The sequence below is a fragment of the Melitaea cinxia genome, chromosome 17, assembly GCF_905220565.1.
Source record: "Melitaea cinxia chromosome 17, ilMelCinx1.1, whole genome shotgun sequence".
Taxonomy (NCBI): domain Eukaryota; kingdom Metazoa; phylum Arthropoda; class Insecta; order Lepidoptera; family Nymphalidae; genus Melitaea; species Melitaea cinxia.
The window spans coordinates 16039296-16058670 of NC_059410.1; the positions used below are offsets into that span (position 1 = coordinate 16039296).

Sequence of the window (19375 nt, forward strand, 5' to 3'; positions counted from 1 at the left end):
ATAGAAGAGAACCTGTGTAGCTACGGCAGTAAAGAAATTTTCTGCTCAAAATATGGAGCAGCCCGACTGGGGTAGTACCTCGACCTTACAGAAGATCACAGCAAAATAATACTGTTTTCAAGCAGTATTGTGTTCCTGTTGGTGAGTAAGGTGACCAGAGCTCCTGGGGGGATTGGGGATTGGGTCGGCAACGCGCTTGCGATGCTTCTGGTGTTGCAGGTGTCTATAAGCTACGGTAATCGCTTACCATCAGGTGAGCCGTACGCTTGTTTGCCGACCTAGTGACATAAAAAAAAGAAAAAAAAAATTGCCACCCCCTTTCTTCCCGTGGCTGTCGTAAGAGGTAACTAAGGAATTCCACTATTACATTGGAACCTAAAAAGTCGTCCGATGGCGGGATAACCGACCAACGGCTGGCTTTGAAATACACAGGTCGAAGACGGGCAGCGTCTTCGGTGCAATAAAGCCAGCCCTGCGGTCACCAACCCGCCTGCCCAGCGTGGTGACTATGGGCAACACACATGGCTATCAGAGACTTTACCTTCAGGTGGATAAAGTCTAAGATCATAGGACACGTTTATTCACCTTCTAAAGTTCGCTTTTGTTTCAGGTTGCGAAATACAAAGATCTGGCGGAGAAAGTGAAATATGGTAGTGAAACGTAAATAATTGTGTTTGCTCGCAAACGAAAAAAAAACCGACTTCAATTACATCGACAAGTAATACAACGTAGATCGACGAAAACATAGTCAAGCAACTACGCGTTATCAAAGATTACTCAAAAAGTAGTTATCAGATCTCGATAAAATTTCTATGTGACCACATGATAAACATCAGCTTTAGATTAAATTAAAAATTATCAAAATCGGTACACCCAGTAAAAAGATATTACGGATTTTCGAGAGTTTCCCTCGATTTCTCTGGGATCCCATCATCAGATCCTGGTTTCCTTATCACGGTATTAAACTACGGATATCCCCTTTCCAACAAAAAAAGAATTATCAAAATCGGTACATCCAGTAGAAAGTTATGCGGTATAATACAACGTAGGTCGACGAAAAAAGCGTCAAGTAAAAACGCATTATTAGATATAGCTCGAAAAGTAGTTGTTAGATCTCAAATAAATTTAAATGGGACCAATTGGCACACACCACCTTTCGATTAAAACAAAATTTGTCGAAATCGGTCTACCCGGTCAAAAGTTCTGATGTAACATACATAAAAAAAAAAAAAAAAAATACAGTCGAATTGAGAACCTCCTCCTTTTTTGGAAGTCGGTTAAAAATATATCAGAAATTTTTGTCTGGTAGATATCGCTATACATTGAAATCGATTCGAAACTATCGAACTATGAAACTGCCTCTTCGTAACTTACATCGTCTCCGTTGGTGACAGTTTGATGTGTATTTCTTTTTGACAATCTGAATGACAACATCGCTCTTTAACTTCACGATTTCTTAATAACCATTAAGGGCTGTTCTTCTATAACGTATTTCGCTAGAGTTCATCACTAATTTATTTATTTACACTTTCGTACACCAATACAAGGTTTTAACAGCATTACAAATGATAGATAAAAATAGAATTTGCATCAGTTGCAACAGGCGCCGTATCGCTAATACAGCGATCTCTTCCAGGCAACCTTTGGGCAGAGGACTAAATAAGAAGTGTGGGATGGGGCGCAAAAATGTTATGAAACATACACATGAACATATTATACTCACATACGTACATGTACATCACATACATCATCAGATCATTTGCATATTTCTACTGAAGCACCATAATACACTTTAAGACCTCACACAAACTTGTCCAAGAGTCTCTAACGCCGAGTTGCACGAAACAAAATTAAAATTTAAGTAGAGATTAAACTAATTTAATCACAAGAATTTCATACAATTCTTGCGATTAAATTAGTTTAATCACTACTTAAATTTTAATTTCTTTTCGTGCAACTCGGCGTAAGACAAGCAAGCGTGTAATGAAAAGTACTGTTTAGAACCCTGGCTTTTTTCGAGTAATTTAAAAATATAATAAAGTATAAATAAACAGGATTAATAACGGATGATAAAATTAATTGAGTTAATTAATAGTATGCTATCGAGCGAGTGAGACAGGAATCGATATACGACCCTTTGTAACCCGATCCTTGCGGTCGTACCGTACGGGACACGTAAAGCAGCGCGGTGGAAGGAAGCTACGGTTCTTGATGCTTGTTATTAAGTATTTGTTGTCATTTGGAATTATTGTTTATAAGATTTAACACTTACAACAAAAAACTCATTAAATTATAACTATTTTTTTACAATGAACATTTAAATAATATAGAGTGATTACAATCTGTAGGTGAGTGAGAGATGACATGTGACGGAAGGTCGATGAGGTAAACCAAACCTAATGAAAGTCGAAGGTATATGCAAAAAATACAATCGAATTGAAACCGTCCTCCATTTTTGGAATTCGGTTAAAAAGCAATTTCGTAAGAAATAATCCAAATTAAAGAAGATCATTAGATCACAAAGACAATTTTATTACATTTCCGAGTGTGTGAGTTGCTCAAAATTTGAAGCAGCCCGATTGGGAAAGTATCTCGACCGTGCAGAAAATGTGGAAAACATTTATGTTGACGTTTATTCTGAATTAAGCGTTTTAATGTCTTGGTTTAATTAAACATTCTCCAGTTTGTAATATTATTAATAAGCTATCATCATTATTAAGAAAAATGCCTGGCTATTAGTAAATTACTTGTAGTGCGAAAGACATTTGACGTTTTTTAACCGACTTCAAAAAGGAGGAGGTTCCTCAATTCGACCGTATATATATTTAATGTATGTTCGGGCCTTCGGGGATAACTTTGTCGTTTATGAACCGATTTTGATCATTCTTTTTTGTTGGAAAAGAGATATCCCAGGGGTGGTACCATGATAAGGAAACCAAGATCTGATGATGGAATCCTAGAGAAATCGAGGGAAACCTTTGAAAATCGTAGTGACGGCTAATGCGTTTGTTAATTTTTTCGTCAACTTACGTTGTATTACTTGTCTATGTAATTGAAGTTTTAAGTTTCTAAATTTTACGATTTAGAATTTGCGATGTTTCACTCAAAATAATAGTATTCTTTTTTGCATAAGCCTTATAAAGACATACAAATGCAGACCAAATTCTCATACCGAGTTATGAGAGGCTATGAGATCTATGATATTTTTTCCATAGAGTTCGACCGTTACGTTCTCTTTGGTATCACAACGAGATAACAAAAAGTATGTTTCAAGATTTTATTTCGAAACTAAATGTTAACACAATCATCGTTAAGTTTCATTGTTTTAAGGATACATTAAATTCTCGTGATTTCGACGAATTGTCTGCATTCGAAACGTTACGTAATTGTTAATTAATGTGAAATTCGCTTCAAATATTTTAGTACTTTTTTTAACCTAATCGTTCTGTATCGAGCCGCCTCAATCGCTTAGTGCCAACCGAATAATAACAGAAAGAATAAATCTATACATATAATAAAATGGTAGGAAAGTCAAAACTGTACATTGAATATTTTTATTAAATACTTGGGGTGTGATCTACAATCGATGCCGAAGCCAAAAATATAGTTTTTAGAATTTTTGTCTGTTTGTCTGTATGGATTTACTTCAAATTTGGCATGAATATTATTAAGAAGTCGGGTCAACATATAGGCTACATATTATCATGCTATCACCTACGGGGAACGAGCAGTGAACCTTTATTTCTTCAACGCATTCTGTAACAACGTGTAATCTAACGACGCATATTTGAATGTTGTTATTATGTTAATAACCATGCTAATAGCTAGCTTCACACTATAAATAATGATATTCTGTCATATATTTAGTATCAGCATTGCACCCGTGCGAAGCCAGGGCGAGTCGCTAGTATTTAATATAACGACAATTTTACAAATACAGTATGAGATTTTTTTTTGAATTAATACTTTCTTAGAATCGTTGCGTTTAGAAACTTGATGAAACGAAAATGCGTCACGATTAGATAGAATGAGACAGAATACATTACTGTTTAAAACGACACTTACGATCTTTATCACGAGACCGTGATCATCATCGATAGAACACACCGCAACGGCTTAACTTTATGTGTTTTCAGAAGTTTTAATTCTGCCGTGTGTGAATTGTACACACACTTTTCTTTAAAACGGGTATGTATACATACAAGTAACATATTTTTGGCGTGATCAGATTTTTCAAATGAAAACCAAAGATAAAATTTCCTTTATTAACCGACTTCAAAAAAGGAGGAGGTTACTCAATTCGACCTTATATGTATATATTTATGTATGTTCGGGGATAACTTCGTCGTTTATGAACCGATTTTGATAATTCTTGTTTTTTTTTGTTGGAAAAGAGATATCCTTAAAGGTGGTACCATGATAAGGAAACCAGGACCTGATGATAGAATCTTGGAAAAATCGAAGAAGAAGAATTTTCGTCTACTTTCTTCGTTGTATTACTTGTCGATGTAATTGAAGTCATTTTTTTTTCGTTTGCTAGCAGACACAATTATTCAAGTAGATTTCAACAGTAGGTACCTACTTTTGAAACGTTATTTAAGCAAAATTATAATATCTTTAATAGATTAACTACAGTTATTGTGAAGTTATATCCTATTCTGAATTTAGATTCGACTGAGAAGAATGAGCAAGAAACTCAACTGTTACTGTTTTAAAAATTATTAATCTTAAATATAGTATGGGTTTATAACTTAGCGTAAACTAAAGTTGTACATTTTTTTATACAATTATGTCGGCAAACAAGCGTACGACTCATTTGATGGTATGCGATTACCGTAGCCTATAACAACAGAAGGATCATGAGCGCGTTGCCGACGCTACCTCCAATCATCCTAGGAGCTCTGGTCACCTTACTTACCACAGGAACACAAGCTTGAAAGCAGTTTTTAGCTGCGCTTATCTGTAAGGCCGAGGCACCCCAGTCGGGTTGCTCCAGATTTTGAGCAGGATATTTCCTGCTGTGGCAAATCTCAGTGAAATACATATTTTTGAAATGTGCAATGACCTGTACTTCAGTTAAACTTTCACACGGACAATATGTTACCTAAGGTTAGTGAAATGTAATGTCACCCCCTATGATATTCCACGGGCTGTAATCAATTTCACGGAGTTAATGAGATATGCCACAGTTTTAGACGCTAGCGGACAATTTAGCCAGCCCCTCGCGTGAAGCGTGAACTGGACAGGTGGCGTTACGGTGCGCGCGCGCACCTGATCGACTTGCTTATTGATTTACTAGACGATGATAGGATTTCTGTTTTATGTATGTATTATTACGATTGTTTTTGTATGGTGTTAGGGTTGTTACTATCAACCCTCACAACACAATACACTTTATTGCCCTAGTGATCTAGTGAATATGATTATGAGTTTTTTATTCCTGCTGACGATCAGCACTTATCATCATCACTTCAGTTTATCGCAGTCCTCTGCTGGACATAGGCCTCCTCAAGTTTGCGCCAAAAATGGCGTGCCCATTGTCCCCACGCTAGGCAGGCGGGTTGGTGACCGCACTGTTGACGATGAACAAAACGTATTCCTTCTATTTTGTAACGAAGGATATAAGATTTACATTATTTTTACAATCGTCTTAATTCTTGTGGTCTCAATTTGTCTGATGTCTGGTTTTTATTCTAAATTAAATTAAAAACATAATAATGTCAGAAAAGTTCTTTAAACGTTTACGTCAATAAAAACCTATTAAAAGTGTAAATATCATAAAAATTAGAAACTAGACAAAGTTATTTAGTTTCCTAACCTGCCACAACCCCGACCTACCCCAACATTCATACAGATAACCTTGAAAAACAACCCCTGAAATTTTAATATCAATTAACCCTTCTAAATATGTCACGCGTTATTATGTCATTAGGGAGTTATTAGTGATGATTAATGGCGGAGTGGTTTCAACCCTTTCGAGGGGGTGATAAAGGTATTAGTTTTGTGACGTTGTAATTATTCATTTATAGGGAAACTGTTGTTTGTGATTATTATTTTTTATTTAAACCTTATAATTAATTTGATTTAACTGTTGTTTTTAATTTTTTTCTGTTTTAATTATTTTTGCTATAACTTTAAGGGTTAGAAAGAAGTGGTGCTCGCTTAGTTACATAAATCTTTAATTCATTATTACATAAGCTATCCGCCAGTAAAAGTACCGTCTAATTGGTCCAGACGTTTCAGAGATTATCCGGAACAAACAGACACAGACAGACAGACAAAATTTAAACAAATGTTATTTTGTATATATCCATTAAGTAAAAAGCTAGTAGGTTATTTTAATATTACAAACAGACACTCCCATTTTATTTATTTGTATAGATATACATATGGCTGGGATATGGATAAGATGGGATCACGAGCTCAAATCTACCATATCTCATCATCATCATTTTTTTTAGGAATAAATTTATACCAAATTCAACAGATTATGAGATATTTTACTTTATTGTTCACGGCCAATAGCAATGTATACTAAAAAGTACTTCCCACCCCTTTGTTCAAGAATTGCCCCCTTTTCAAACATTCGAATCCGTCCCTGCCACAGGTCAAGCTGCCGTCACAACTTTCGTACATTTCCGTACAGCCTTCTGCGTGTTATTGTTACATCGTTCCCACCAGACGGACAGTTTCTTGAATCACAGGACACGGTAACTGCGGCGCTGGTTGACATAATGGTAAGAATTCCCCGTTGATTATGGGAAGCGCTCGCCTACAATGAATATGAAATTACCGTTCTTGATACTAAGTGATATATTCTATGGCTTCTTGATTTTAAATCAGTTATTTTATTAATAAAAATAGGATTGTATTTAATCTACATCTAACGCCGGTGTGTACTGCCACTACACCTGAGCGGTTGTTAGCGGGTTCGACTCCCGCTCGAAAAGGATATTTGTATTTTTACAACAATTTCTTTCCGATTTAGATGTCTGTCCTTGTGGGTCTCCTCACCGTGCCTCGGAGAGCACGTGAAGCTGTCGGTCTCGGTTGTTATCATGTACACCTGATAGCGATCGTTACTTATAATAGGGAATATATCCGCCAATCCGCAGTGCAGCACGGTGGTGGATTAAGTTAAGATCTTTGATGATGACGGAGAAAGAGTTCACCATGTAGGAGAGGTATCGGATTCTATGATCCATCGATATTATAATATACAACCGCAATGCATACAGCAATGGTTAAGGATTTGATCTGCACACGAGTCAAATATTTGTAGGGCAATAATTTATCATTATCTAACTGACTGACTACATTTTCCTTATATTAACTGAGGTAGGGCACAGCAGGAATTTCCCGCTCAAAAATTGGAGCAGCCCGACTGGGGTAGTACCTCGACCTTACAGAAGATCACAGCTAAATAATACTGTTTTCAAGCAGTATTGTGTTCCTGTTGGTGAGTAAGGTGACCAGAGCTCCTGGGGGGATTGGGGATTGGGTCGACAACGCGCTGGCGATGCTTCTGGTGTTGCAGGCGTCTATAAGCTACGGTAATCGCTTACCATCAGGTGAGCCGTACGCTTGTATGCCGACCTAGTGACATAAAAAAAAAAATATGCGTGAAGGAAAAAAAAAACCATTTTATGAAAAACATTTTATTCTTTTGTTACAAATAACTTAAAAACTTGACGTACATTTATTGTTTCCCCTTAAAAAAATAATTTTTTTAATCGCAACAGGTAAAAGATTTTTGCGTATTGACAATCTACAGGTTAATTTTGTTTTATTTCACTTTACAAACAAATTAGACAAAACAACCAAAAATAATATACACATCCTTAAAATGTATTATATAAATAAACAAAATCTTACTTTTGGCTTCATACACCTTATTTAAACCATTTGTGATTGCATTTAGGAGTTTAAAAAACTTACGGGTCAAAAATTTTCTATTTCGTCTTAATATTAATAAATTAAATTGTTTATCAAATTATTTAAAACAATTTAAACCAATGTTAAACATCAATGTCACTTTCCAGAAACATTTCTAATATGATTTTACAACTTCACAGATTTAAATTCAATAAATAAATAAAAAAAATTGTCGTATTGTATGTTGATAGATATAAATAATACCGATACCTGTACACTTGGTAATTCCTATAAAAAACCGGTTCGACTGAGACCTATTAATAATTCAACATCTTATTTCATCTCGCTAACATACAGGTGTTTAAAATAATAAAACTCAAGTTTGCACTTAGGGCAACCTTAGGACCTAATGTTATACAATATGTACAATTTGAACACACATTTTCATACAAAAATGTATTAAAAATAATACAATCAAATTTTGTACTGATCTCTTTAAATTATACACTATTCAAATCTAATTACAAAACCTTACGACTACGTGGCAAAGTGGGATATGTCCTAAATAATAAGTTTCTCAAACACGATATGATTACATGCATAGATATGTCAATTTAGCGAGCTTTATATATTTATTATCGGTATATTAAAGCTGATTCATTCGACCACCGAGGTCGGAATAACCCTCTCTGCAAAATATTAAATGTTTGCAAAAAAAGGTCCTCGATTCATCAAAGAAAAGGTGCCCGCGATGAATACGTGACATCCATCGACAGATTAAGTGTGAAATTATAGCGAAACAAATCTATCCGATCCCATATTTAAGGGCCCTTTGTTAAATGGCATTACGTCCGCATGTTTGTCACAACATTATTAGAGACGCGGTCGGCGGTGCCTTCAGCTGCTTATGCTACATTCTTTCATACCCTTTATCCAAGGAAGACATTCTTACATACATTATAATACTATGGCGTGTAGGGGCTACAAAAACTATCGAAAATTCAGTCTTTCGCTCGGAGGTTGGAGGTGTCACTTGGAGGATTGTGAAGGCACAATTAGAAGCCAGGATCACGAAATGATGCAGTTCTTATCGTGCTGGGCGTTCTTTCTTTGTCTTTCTCGCTTCGCACACGCCACTGCGTCGTTTGGTACATAGGATATCCTGACTCCTCCGTAAGCTCGTCTCGTGGGCAGTGTGTATGATTCCGTCGAAGAAGAGGATGAGGAACATGTACTGCAATAGCTGCTGGCGTCGTCATCTTTAGTCTTTTCTTTACGTATTGGCTCGTCAGGTTCAAAGGCTTCGTTATCGTCACCGCAAAACCTGACCGTTCTACCTCCTCTTGGTTTTCTTTGTGCACCTTTTTCGTCTACAAGCATGAGTTCAGGCATCGAGGTAGAATGACCAGGTGTCACCACGGTCTGCGCTTCTACTGGATGAGGAGGTTTCCAATGAGCGTCGGGAGAATCCTTAGTTTCTTCTGAAGTTGGTGTCGGTTGTATTTGGTGTTCGGTCATAGATTGTTCTATTCTTAAATCTGTCAATGCTCTGTCTAAGCTAAGGCAAGCGTGTGGCGGTGGTGGTGGGTGAGGCGGAGGTGACTCCGGAGCTAGAGACGCACTGGGCTCAGAATCTGCATCTATATGAGGTGAAGGTTCTCTTTGTGGAGATCTTGTTGGGGATTTCGGCGAAGGTATTCTTCTCGGTCGCGGCACCCTCGGCGGTCTAGGTCCTGGTCCTGAAGAATCTGATGGCGTAGGAGGTTCCCCTTTCGAACATGCTATAGAGCAAAAGATGGCACCTTTCCGAGGTAAAAATGGTCGACCTAACAGGCTGGCTCGACATGTGTGGCAAGCGAAGCATCGTTCTGTGGCATGCCAGTGCTGACCTTCGTGAGACATCTGACCCTGGTCGACGCCAATGGGTTCACCGCAGGCGTCACAATACTCCGCGAAGCAGTTGTCGAAACATGGCAAACAATATGGCCTCGCTTCCCTCATAATGTAACGTTGGCCGCCGAGTTGTCGCGAACACTCTGCACAGGCGAAGTGTTTCATGTGCCACGCTCTGCCCTCTGCTTCAGTGCACTCGTCGGCAAGAATGATCTGTGAAAACAATATTTTCATTAATAACTTATTAGTAATAGTCCCTCTTATGAATTGGCATGTGACAGTTGACTACAATCTGATTTAATTTAATCTTAATTACCATTTTAAATTCATTGTGAATTTTTTATGCAATGTTTAGAAACAATTTAATTTTTTCATACACAATTAAGCATCAGATAATAAAAGAGTTTTGGGTCAGCTAACAAAAAAGATTGCATAAATTAGTTAGAAGATATAATAGCATTATACGATATAACATGCTCTTTAAATAATGTTAATTATTATAATCATGACTTCTACAAATTAGGTCAAAGACCTCCTGAAACCGTATTCGGTCGCTGATTAATTAAATTATATTTTGCTTAATAAATTATTATAGAAAATTGTTTTATGTCAATGGGTCTTTAAAAATATTGGCAATTAACTAATGATTTATATTACTAATTGTAATTATCGAACAAACGATCTCCTAAAGTAAAAAAAAACCGTTTATTTCTCAAAGTCCGCTTACAAGCGAAGGTAATTACATCTGTCGATTTCTGTTTTATAAATCATTTGAGGCACGGTCGACAAAGCTATCGTCTGATTTGAATCTCGGCCGCGGGTGCCACTTCGCTCAGCCTAATTAATCCATATTCGTCCCAGCTCCGATGCCTTTTAATTAATTACTCGGCTAAACAAGTTTAATTGGGCTTTATATGCTATCACAGCGCGGTTCAGTGCTCGACCCCAGGAAAGTGGTCTGACAATGGTGTTCCCACGGCGCGGTTACATTTTGTTCGTTCATTAGTGGACTACATCGTTATTAATATTTTAAAACGGTATCTGGGTGAAGCCGGCCGGTTGGCGACCGGCGCTAAGTTTCGACCGACTCGTCGTTTTAGAGTGCAGTGTCGATACTACTTTAATGTTTTTAGTTAAATATAATTCACTGGTATTTGGTGATGAAAATGTCCTAATTAAATATGTTTATTTATGAAATTAGAATCAATTTTTATTTATTTATTAGTTGTTAGTACTAAGATAATTTAAAGTTTTTTTTTTATTTTTATAAATGGATCAATATTTTATAAGTGAAGATAATTTCGAAGTTATCAGCGTTTTTACCGAATATTTACCGGTTATATTAAGTCTTAAACTAAATAGGCAAAACATTGAAAGCGATTTACTTCAAATAAAGTCACAGTAGTAGTAACACAAATGTAGACATTGTTTTACGTAACCCGCGTCGAATAAAGTAAATTTTGCAACACTAAGAATTCCCTAGGTTAGACTTAGGTCATCAGGCTCTCACTAGATTCAATTGCTCGCCCTGGGAGCCGCCTTATCTGCCTCATTATCACGACCTCAGCTACAGTTATTGTCTTACGTTGAATTTCAACAATTCCTTTAACAATAATTTTCTTCTGAACATATGTAGACATGTACAGGATTGGTATGGTCGCCATTTTTTGCATAACTCTTGTTATTTTAAAATGAAAACAATTGATTCAAATAATGTGGCAACATCATAAATATAGGATAACATGAAGATAATTGATGATAACAGAAAATGAAAAATTAATTTTATCGCCTCAAACATACGTAAGAGATAGAAAAGAAAATTATTACAAAAAGAAACTTAAACAGTACGTACGAGTACAAAATGATTACAAACTAGATTTGTGACACCGTACAGAATTGTTTTTCAAAGCTACTCTGCTCCCAAAAGTGATTCGGGGATGGATATATATTAATAAAGCGATTAAAAAGCGAATAAAACTCGGTAAATAATAAATTTCGTTCAAATATTTCAAAACGAAATAAAACAACGCGTATAAAATAATAGGAAACGTCAACCGATTTCGTAACACAAAATATATCAAGATTACAATCACATAAAACATTTTATGCCACGTTATGATATTAAGGAATTTTAAATATTTAACTCATTTGGCTTTTGTAATTATAACGAGTGACCTGGATTGTGTCATTCATTGTCGAGGATGTTTCCTAAACACGGGACAGGTGTCATGGCCGCGTGACATAACTCTCTTAATACGTGTATAACACATACATATACACACATTCATACACACACATTGACACAAATGTGGAATTTCATTGAATCATACTTAGACAGCTTTGTCACTCGGAAGCATTTTCATCTAATTACTAATCGTACAGCTCGTGATAGCTTTTTTTTATCTTGAATAGAAAGTTCCGTGTAACTTTAAAAAAAATACTAAGTACTAGTACATGGCTTTATTAAACAAGTATTACAATAAATATGAAAAATACTGTTATGTTTTCTGTTATATTTTCACGGCTAATTCGTTACGGCAATTTTACTTGGCGTAGAGACGGCTTGAATGATTTATTATAAAAGATATACTGGTAAACGATTTAAATAACTCTTAAAATCATAGATCGACATTTTCACTTAAAATGTATCTTCCTTCGATATATACGTAGATTTTATTATATATGACGTATTTAAATATCTTAATTGTTATCAACGCGTACTCTAAGTAAACGTGGGTCCCAATTTGTGGGTACAGATGTATTTACGGATTGAAAGTACATAATTATGTGTGTATAGAGCTGTCTAACTTAACTCCTTAATCAAATTATGCAGGTCCATAAGAAATTTCGTAATTGTAGAACGCGTAACAATTCCATTTTCTGAACATGAAATTTATCTTAAACATACAGAAATACTTGTAATACATAGCTTCTTAAAATTTTATTATGTTTTGGATTGATTTTAATAATAATTGTAAGTTAATTATGAGAGTGCATTATTTAATATTGAGAAAAATCTTGTTTTCTAAAAACACAAATTGGCACGTTTGAGTTTTAATTAAATGAATTCAAATTGTCATTAAATACCGTGTATTTTTTTAAGGTGTAACTGCAGAGTTCTTTGCAAGTTCTCTACAGAATCTACATTCCGAATCAATTCCGAATTTCTGAGTATTATAATAATGAATTCACTGTATGTGGATAATGCTATCATTTATGACGGTATTACGAGTATATATGAGGGACATATGATGACTTCAATAGAAAATTTCTGGTTCATTTTTTATATATTAGATATTGCTTTAATATTTTTTACACACATATTTATTTATTTATTTATTTATCTAAAGATATACAGATAGAGTTCACAGTCCTCACTTCCTAGCTGTAAAATTTAGCAGGAACCGTAAAACAGGTCTTAAATTCAGTCTAAAGAAACGCAACACTATCGAGAGCACAGTTCTCACAGACCTGTGGTAAGTACATTGTTATAATCGTTGTATTAAGAAGTCATATTAAAAGAAAAATCGGTTTATTCTGCACAAGGTAATGCATCAATGAAACATATTCGTATATTATTATTTATAGAATTACACAGCTGATAAATCTTTATGACATCGCGTATAAGGAAAATGTAGCGACATATGAAATTATATTATTATTACAATTATATAATATTATTATTTATTCATGTTAAATGTTAATTCTATTAATAATAAGACGGTAAATTAGGTTCTCTGCATATTTCGATAACATCAACTTTGTTGCGTTTTGTTTTAAATACGTATGAATGGAACACGTAAAAATTTGTTTTAAATCGTATATACGTATACGTAACACGTAAAAAGAAGTTTCGATTACATGATGAAAATTGTAGGTTTTTCAGGGAAATGTGTTCGATATAAGCCGTAGATGAAATACACTATGTGGATGTGAATGTCACTATTAATATTTGTCGGAATATCAAATTAAGATAGACAAAATATTTTAATGAATAAAATATGCAAAAAAATAAGAAAACCGACATTTTTTGAGGTAGGAGTCAGCTGGCGATGTACCTCGACCTCACAGAAAATCACAGCTAAATGACACTACTCTCAAGTAGGATTGTGTTTCTGTGGTGAGTCAGGTGACCATAGGTTGTGGAGAAGGTTGGAGCTAGGGTCGGCAACGCGCTTGCAGTACTTCTAGCATTGCATGCGTCCATAGCCCACGTTAAGTGCTCATCACCAAGTGGGCCGTACATTTGTTTGTTACTTTGGTCATACAAAAATGCTATATATGTAAAGAAACAAGAAAACCTCAAAATTTCTGACGTCAGTAGTTAAAAACAGGTAATCCGTCAAAGACGTAGCGGCAGACTGCAGTGCCGCATTTCCGCTGGCTAACCTTGCCGCGCTATCGCATTATAATGATATGGGGTACACTGAGGAACGAAAATAAATACACAAGTTCTAAATTTTGAAATAGATCGATGGATACAAAAGTGTAAAATCTTAAAAGAACCGTCATAGCTTTAAGGGTTCTGTAATAGTGTTTAAAGTTCATCTTACGTGGTGAATTAGGAGGTCCTGAAATTTAAATCTGTGGTTAAGTGTGCTGAAATCTATCTGGACCTGTTAGAGAGGCTCTCTAACCTCTAAGGAGAGGCTCTAATTGTAAGCAACTCTTACATACATAGGTAGTTATAGAATGTTGTTGACTTTACATGTACCCTTTTTTAAGCGGCATTGCTAAGTGTCGTAGCTTGATATTTTAAAGCCAATTGCTTTTTCTGTAATCAGGGTGTATAATGAGATGTGTTTAACTCCTCTGCTTTAACTATAACGTTAGTATAGATAAGTATGATGAAGTGCTACTGAAGAAAAGTTTATATAGCAATCTTACTTGAAGTGGTAAAATATTGTTGATATATTTGTTTTAAAATATAATATATATAAATATTAGGTACGCCAAGGTTCGGCGGGAACAACAACTCTAGAGTCAGAAAAGTACTAAGTATTTATTTATTTATAAGGAATGGTACAACACAGAAAAAGTTATAAAAAAGGATAAAATATAATATAAATAATTATTAAGGCCAATTACGATGAAAACATTACGATAAAGTCGAAAAGAAAAAACAAAATTATTTTCGTATTAAACTAATTTATACACCTGGGAAATTAAAATTACAAACAAATTGATATACATATATATTTGGAAGGTAATAAAATATGTAACTAAAAAATATATATATTTAAAGATTACTTAGTTCGAGTGTACTGAGGCTCTGATGCAGTACGCCTCTCCTTGACATTACGGTGAAAAATTAGCGAAAATCGTAACATTGTACTTTGGAAGCGTAAAATATTTTTCGAGGAAAAAAAACGAGTGTGATTAACACCCCCAGAAGTAAAACTTTCTATCTTCAAAAACTTAAATCTTCTCAACTACCGTTCGGCTTGCCCGATCACACTTTTCGTAACGCTCTCGTCACGCATTCAGCGGGTTACTCCCCAAGTCAAGCGTACGTAAAGAAGTTTTAAGTCAACAATATGTTTTTAAACAGCGTGTTTAAATTTCTAAAATAATGTTATTAGTAATTCTAGATAATTTAACCGTTTCGACGACCGTTCTATTAAATTAGTATAGTCTCACGTGTTTGATTCCCATTCGAGACGGATATTTGTGTTTATACAAATATTTGTTTCTGGTCTGCGTGTATAGCTCTGTGTGCCTCCCCCATCTTGTTTCGGATAGCACGAAAAGTCGACCGCTTTTGTTGGTTTCAAAAACACCCTCGCTCCACTGTGGAGCGAGTAATGGATCAAGGACCATTCCTTTTCCTTTGAATAAGTAACGCTTGATATTACTTGTTAATAGTATATTATAGTACATTATCACTCGATCGATTCTTACAGTAAGTAAGCAAGTCAGTCGGTCAGTTCAACCTATTATATACTTACAGTAAGTAATTCTTATGAAATATATTCCACAGCTAGATGCCTCAGTCACAATTAAAATATTATTCTTTATGCATGATGGGAACGTTATATTTTCAATAACATATTATTGAAACAGCATTGTTGAATGACGATTGTTATAAAATAATTCACGTTATTATGTGAATGTAGCCGTTGAAAGATTTTTTGAAAAAAAAAAAAACGTGATTGGCAAACGATAAGCCAATACTGTTAGGACATAGAATTTTTGAATCCAATTGGTTATTATATTAAAACTATGAAAAAGTGGCAAAATAGTCTACTGTCTGCTTGATGGTAAGCAGATGATGGTAGCTTTAGCCTATGGACGCCTGCTACACTAGGAACATCTCAAGTGCCGACCCTCTCACATTGAGCTCTGACTTTACTAACCACAGAAATCCAATAGCATCTGAGAGTGCTATTTAGCTGTGTATCTTTTGTAAGGCTGAGGAACTTCCCAATTAGGCTGCTCTATATTTTGAGCAAGACATTTCCTGATGTGCCCTATCTAATTAAAAAGGTTGTATATATTTTGAAAATAAAACTGAATATGCCAATCGCATAGCTAAAATCTGAAAAAATTGGTGTACACAGAAAAGCGTTTACCTCTATGGCTATTTCTGAATCTAAATAAGAATTTTTATCAGTTTCACTTCAGCCTATCGCAGTCCACTGCTGGACACAAGCTTCCACAAGTTCGCACGAAAATGGCGTGAACTTATGTGTTTTGCCCATAGTCACGACGCTGGGCGGTTGGGTTGGTGACCGCAGGGCTGGCTTCGTCGCACCAAAGACGCTACCATAACCATAAACATACGAGAAAGGTTGTGTATTTTCTCTATAGTAGGGATAACTTTTTAAACTTATTGAACTAAATGAATTATATTGAATTTAAACATAAACATTTTTGTCACATTGACATTAATAGATGTAGACGAAGTTTAATCTACCGAATAATATATTTCTTATTACATAAAGAAATGTACAAAAATGTTATTAAATTGATATGTCAGTCAATACAGTCACGAGCGTCGCGTGCCGTGCGATTATAAAGCGACCTTATCGCAATCGACACGCGATGACGGGACGATCTGTCACGGCTGGGGAAATATTCATAATATATCGTAAAAATTAAACATGAGAACCTTTTTGGGAACCTTTTTTATTTTATATATGAAGCGGGAGAAATTAATTTTAATTTATTCACAGCGCAGGGGTTTCGTCCGCGAGCTTCGATGCTAGTTTGATAGCGCAACTTTTTTTTTAATATTATAGCTCTGATTTTTATAAAACGCTTTATAAATCGTATCGTAATCGTAGGCGAAGGTATTTTTTTATATTTAGTCTAGTCTTGAAGTTACAAAGGTAATAAAAAGAGTTACTATTACTTTTCTTTTCTTAAAATTCGTCTAGGAGGAGTAGGACTGTCTTTATTTATAAAACCTTATTATTAAAAGGCCTTTATAATAACGTCTATACGGAGAAATAGGCCTTTGCCCAGTTGTGGGACGTTACAGGCTGTATCGATCAATCAATCAATTAAAAAGTAAGTTTCGGTTGTATGTTATCTGTTAGCTAAACTAAGAACTCCATGAAGTGAAGTCATGGCTGCCAAACTGCTTTTAACTATGTTAAGGTTATTTATGTCTCATTATATGAAAGTAAAAATTGTGTTGATTTTGGAAGGATTAAATTATAATGGATGTTATAAAACAAAATATTGAGCATAGAAACGAACCAAATGTAGAAAATAGGAATGATAAGTATAAATTAAAATATTATCTCTCATTGTGATGGCTAAATTAAAAGTTATTATCAGTTATTGTTCGTGAAAAAGTTTGTTTAGCGTTATAAATAACCCAAGAACTCTAAGACGCTAGAATTCTAGATATATATATAATATTTATTTTTATTAACATTCTGCATTTAGATTCATTACTAAAATTAGAAATGATTATAAATAATAAAATTTAAATAAACGAATAGAAGAAAAATAATCAAATTTAGTATATTAATTGCTGTAAAAATGAATTAATAATTAATTCTTGTAATACAGTATTTCATCAGAACTGAAAAATTCACTAAAACGTAAGCCTTTATAATGCTAGTCCGTCGGCTTAATTTGATGTACTAGACCGCGGTCGTTGACTCCTAGTTATTATTTATTGTAATCATAAAATATATTTTACAAAAACACTAATTTACAGCGACATTACAGCGATCAATCAAGCTCAGTGAAAGCTATAAAATTCTTCAAAAGTATAGGCATTGTTTCGTTCTAATCCGCGGAGCCAATCAAAATTAATAATCTAGTTCGAGGTCCGAATCTAGACCTAAATAATCTGAATTACTACTAATAGGCCAGTTATTAACGCACGAAAAGTTTCTTCCATTAAAGATTTTTTTGTAACGTAACGTTTTCACTACCCTTTTTTACATTAGCATATTTAAATGAAGCAATTAAAACGTAGATGATTATTTTATTACTCGAGGGTAGGTTTAAAAAAGAATTTTGAATGAAATTCTAAATATAAATTTACTGGCTTTTGATGTTGAACACGCGATTACTTTAAGATTAGAAAAGTTAGCGCGGTGTTAGCTCGGATTTAAGATCGCAATAATTGGTCTATGCACGAGTCTTACCGATAGGTATCGGTTATCATCATCGGTTTATCTCGACTTACAAATATATAATACTTTATTTTTTAGGTATATTCATTTACATATTGTAACCCAGAAAAACACATATGTACAATCTTACCTACATTGTAATTTTTTTTTTAATAGAACTATGTCGGCAAACAAGCGTACGGCTCACCTGATGGTAAGCGATTACCATAGCTCATAGACACCTGCAACACCAGAAGCATCGCACGCGCGTTGCCGACCCAATCCCCAATCCCCCCAGGAGCTCTGGTCACCTTACTCACCACAGGAACACAATACTGCTTGAAAACAGTATTATTTTGCTGTGATCTTCTGTAAGGTCGAGGTCGAGATTCTGTAAGGTCGAGTGCTCCACATTTTGAGCAGGAATTTTCCTGCTGTGCTCTACCTCAGTTAATAATAGAAACCAATAATTTAAACCACTTCTTTGTGATAGCAGTCTGTTACAGAGCTCATATCTTACCGTCTGCTGACTTCTGAAAGTTCTGGTAATAGTGTAGGATGACTAAGATTTTCCTAAATCCGTACGAGATAAATAAATAAAAATTCTAATTAATTTTAGTTTGTAGTATAGCAAGGAGTGATATTGTCATTTTGCAATACTAGTTTTATTTTAGTTTAGCGTGTAGGTAAGAGCTAAATTTGTCTAGTTCTATGTTATTTACAAGCTCAATAAAATAATTTGAATGTATAATTATATTGTATGCATATCTTATCGACTAGAATCCTTTGTATTAAAAATTTTTCAAGGACGACTGGTTAATTTTAAAAACAACTCGCTCGCATGAACTCCTTTCATGTTAAGAGTTGTAACGTTAACCTTTGCATTTGAAATCTGAAGTCAGATCTGAGAGTAAAGAGATTGAGGGACAATATTCTTTAGCTACACTATATAAATGCGCCTGATTTCACTTGCATCGGTGTGTATAATTACTTATTCGCATCTATTAATCGTAGCGAAATATATTATCGCT

At 34.8% G+C, this 19375-nt stretch overlaps 1 protein-coding gene across 1 annotated transcript in view; it reads right to left on the reverse strand.

The window, feature by feature from the left end:
* Positions 1-8943: 8943 nt before the first annotated feature.
* Positions 8944-19375, reverse strand: part of LOC123661653 (protein prickle-like) — a 182678-nt gene continuing 172246 nt past the window's right edge. The window contains exon 6 of the mRNA XM_045596605.1: positions 8944-9981. Coding sequence (XP_045452561.1) covers positions 8944-9981 — 1038 coding nt within the window. The remainder of the gene's footprint in view (positions 9982-19375) is intronic.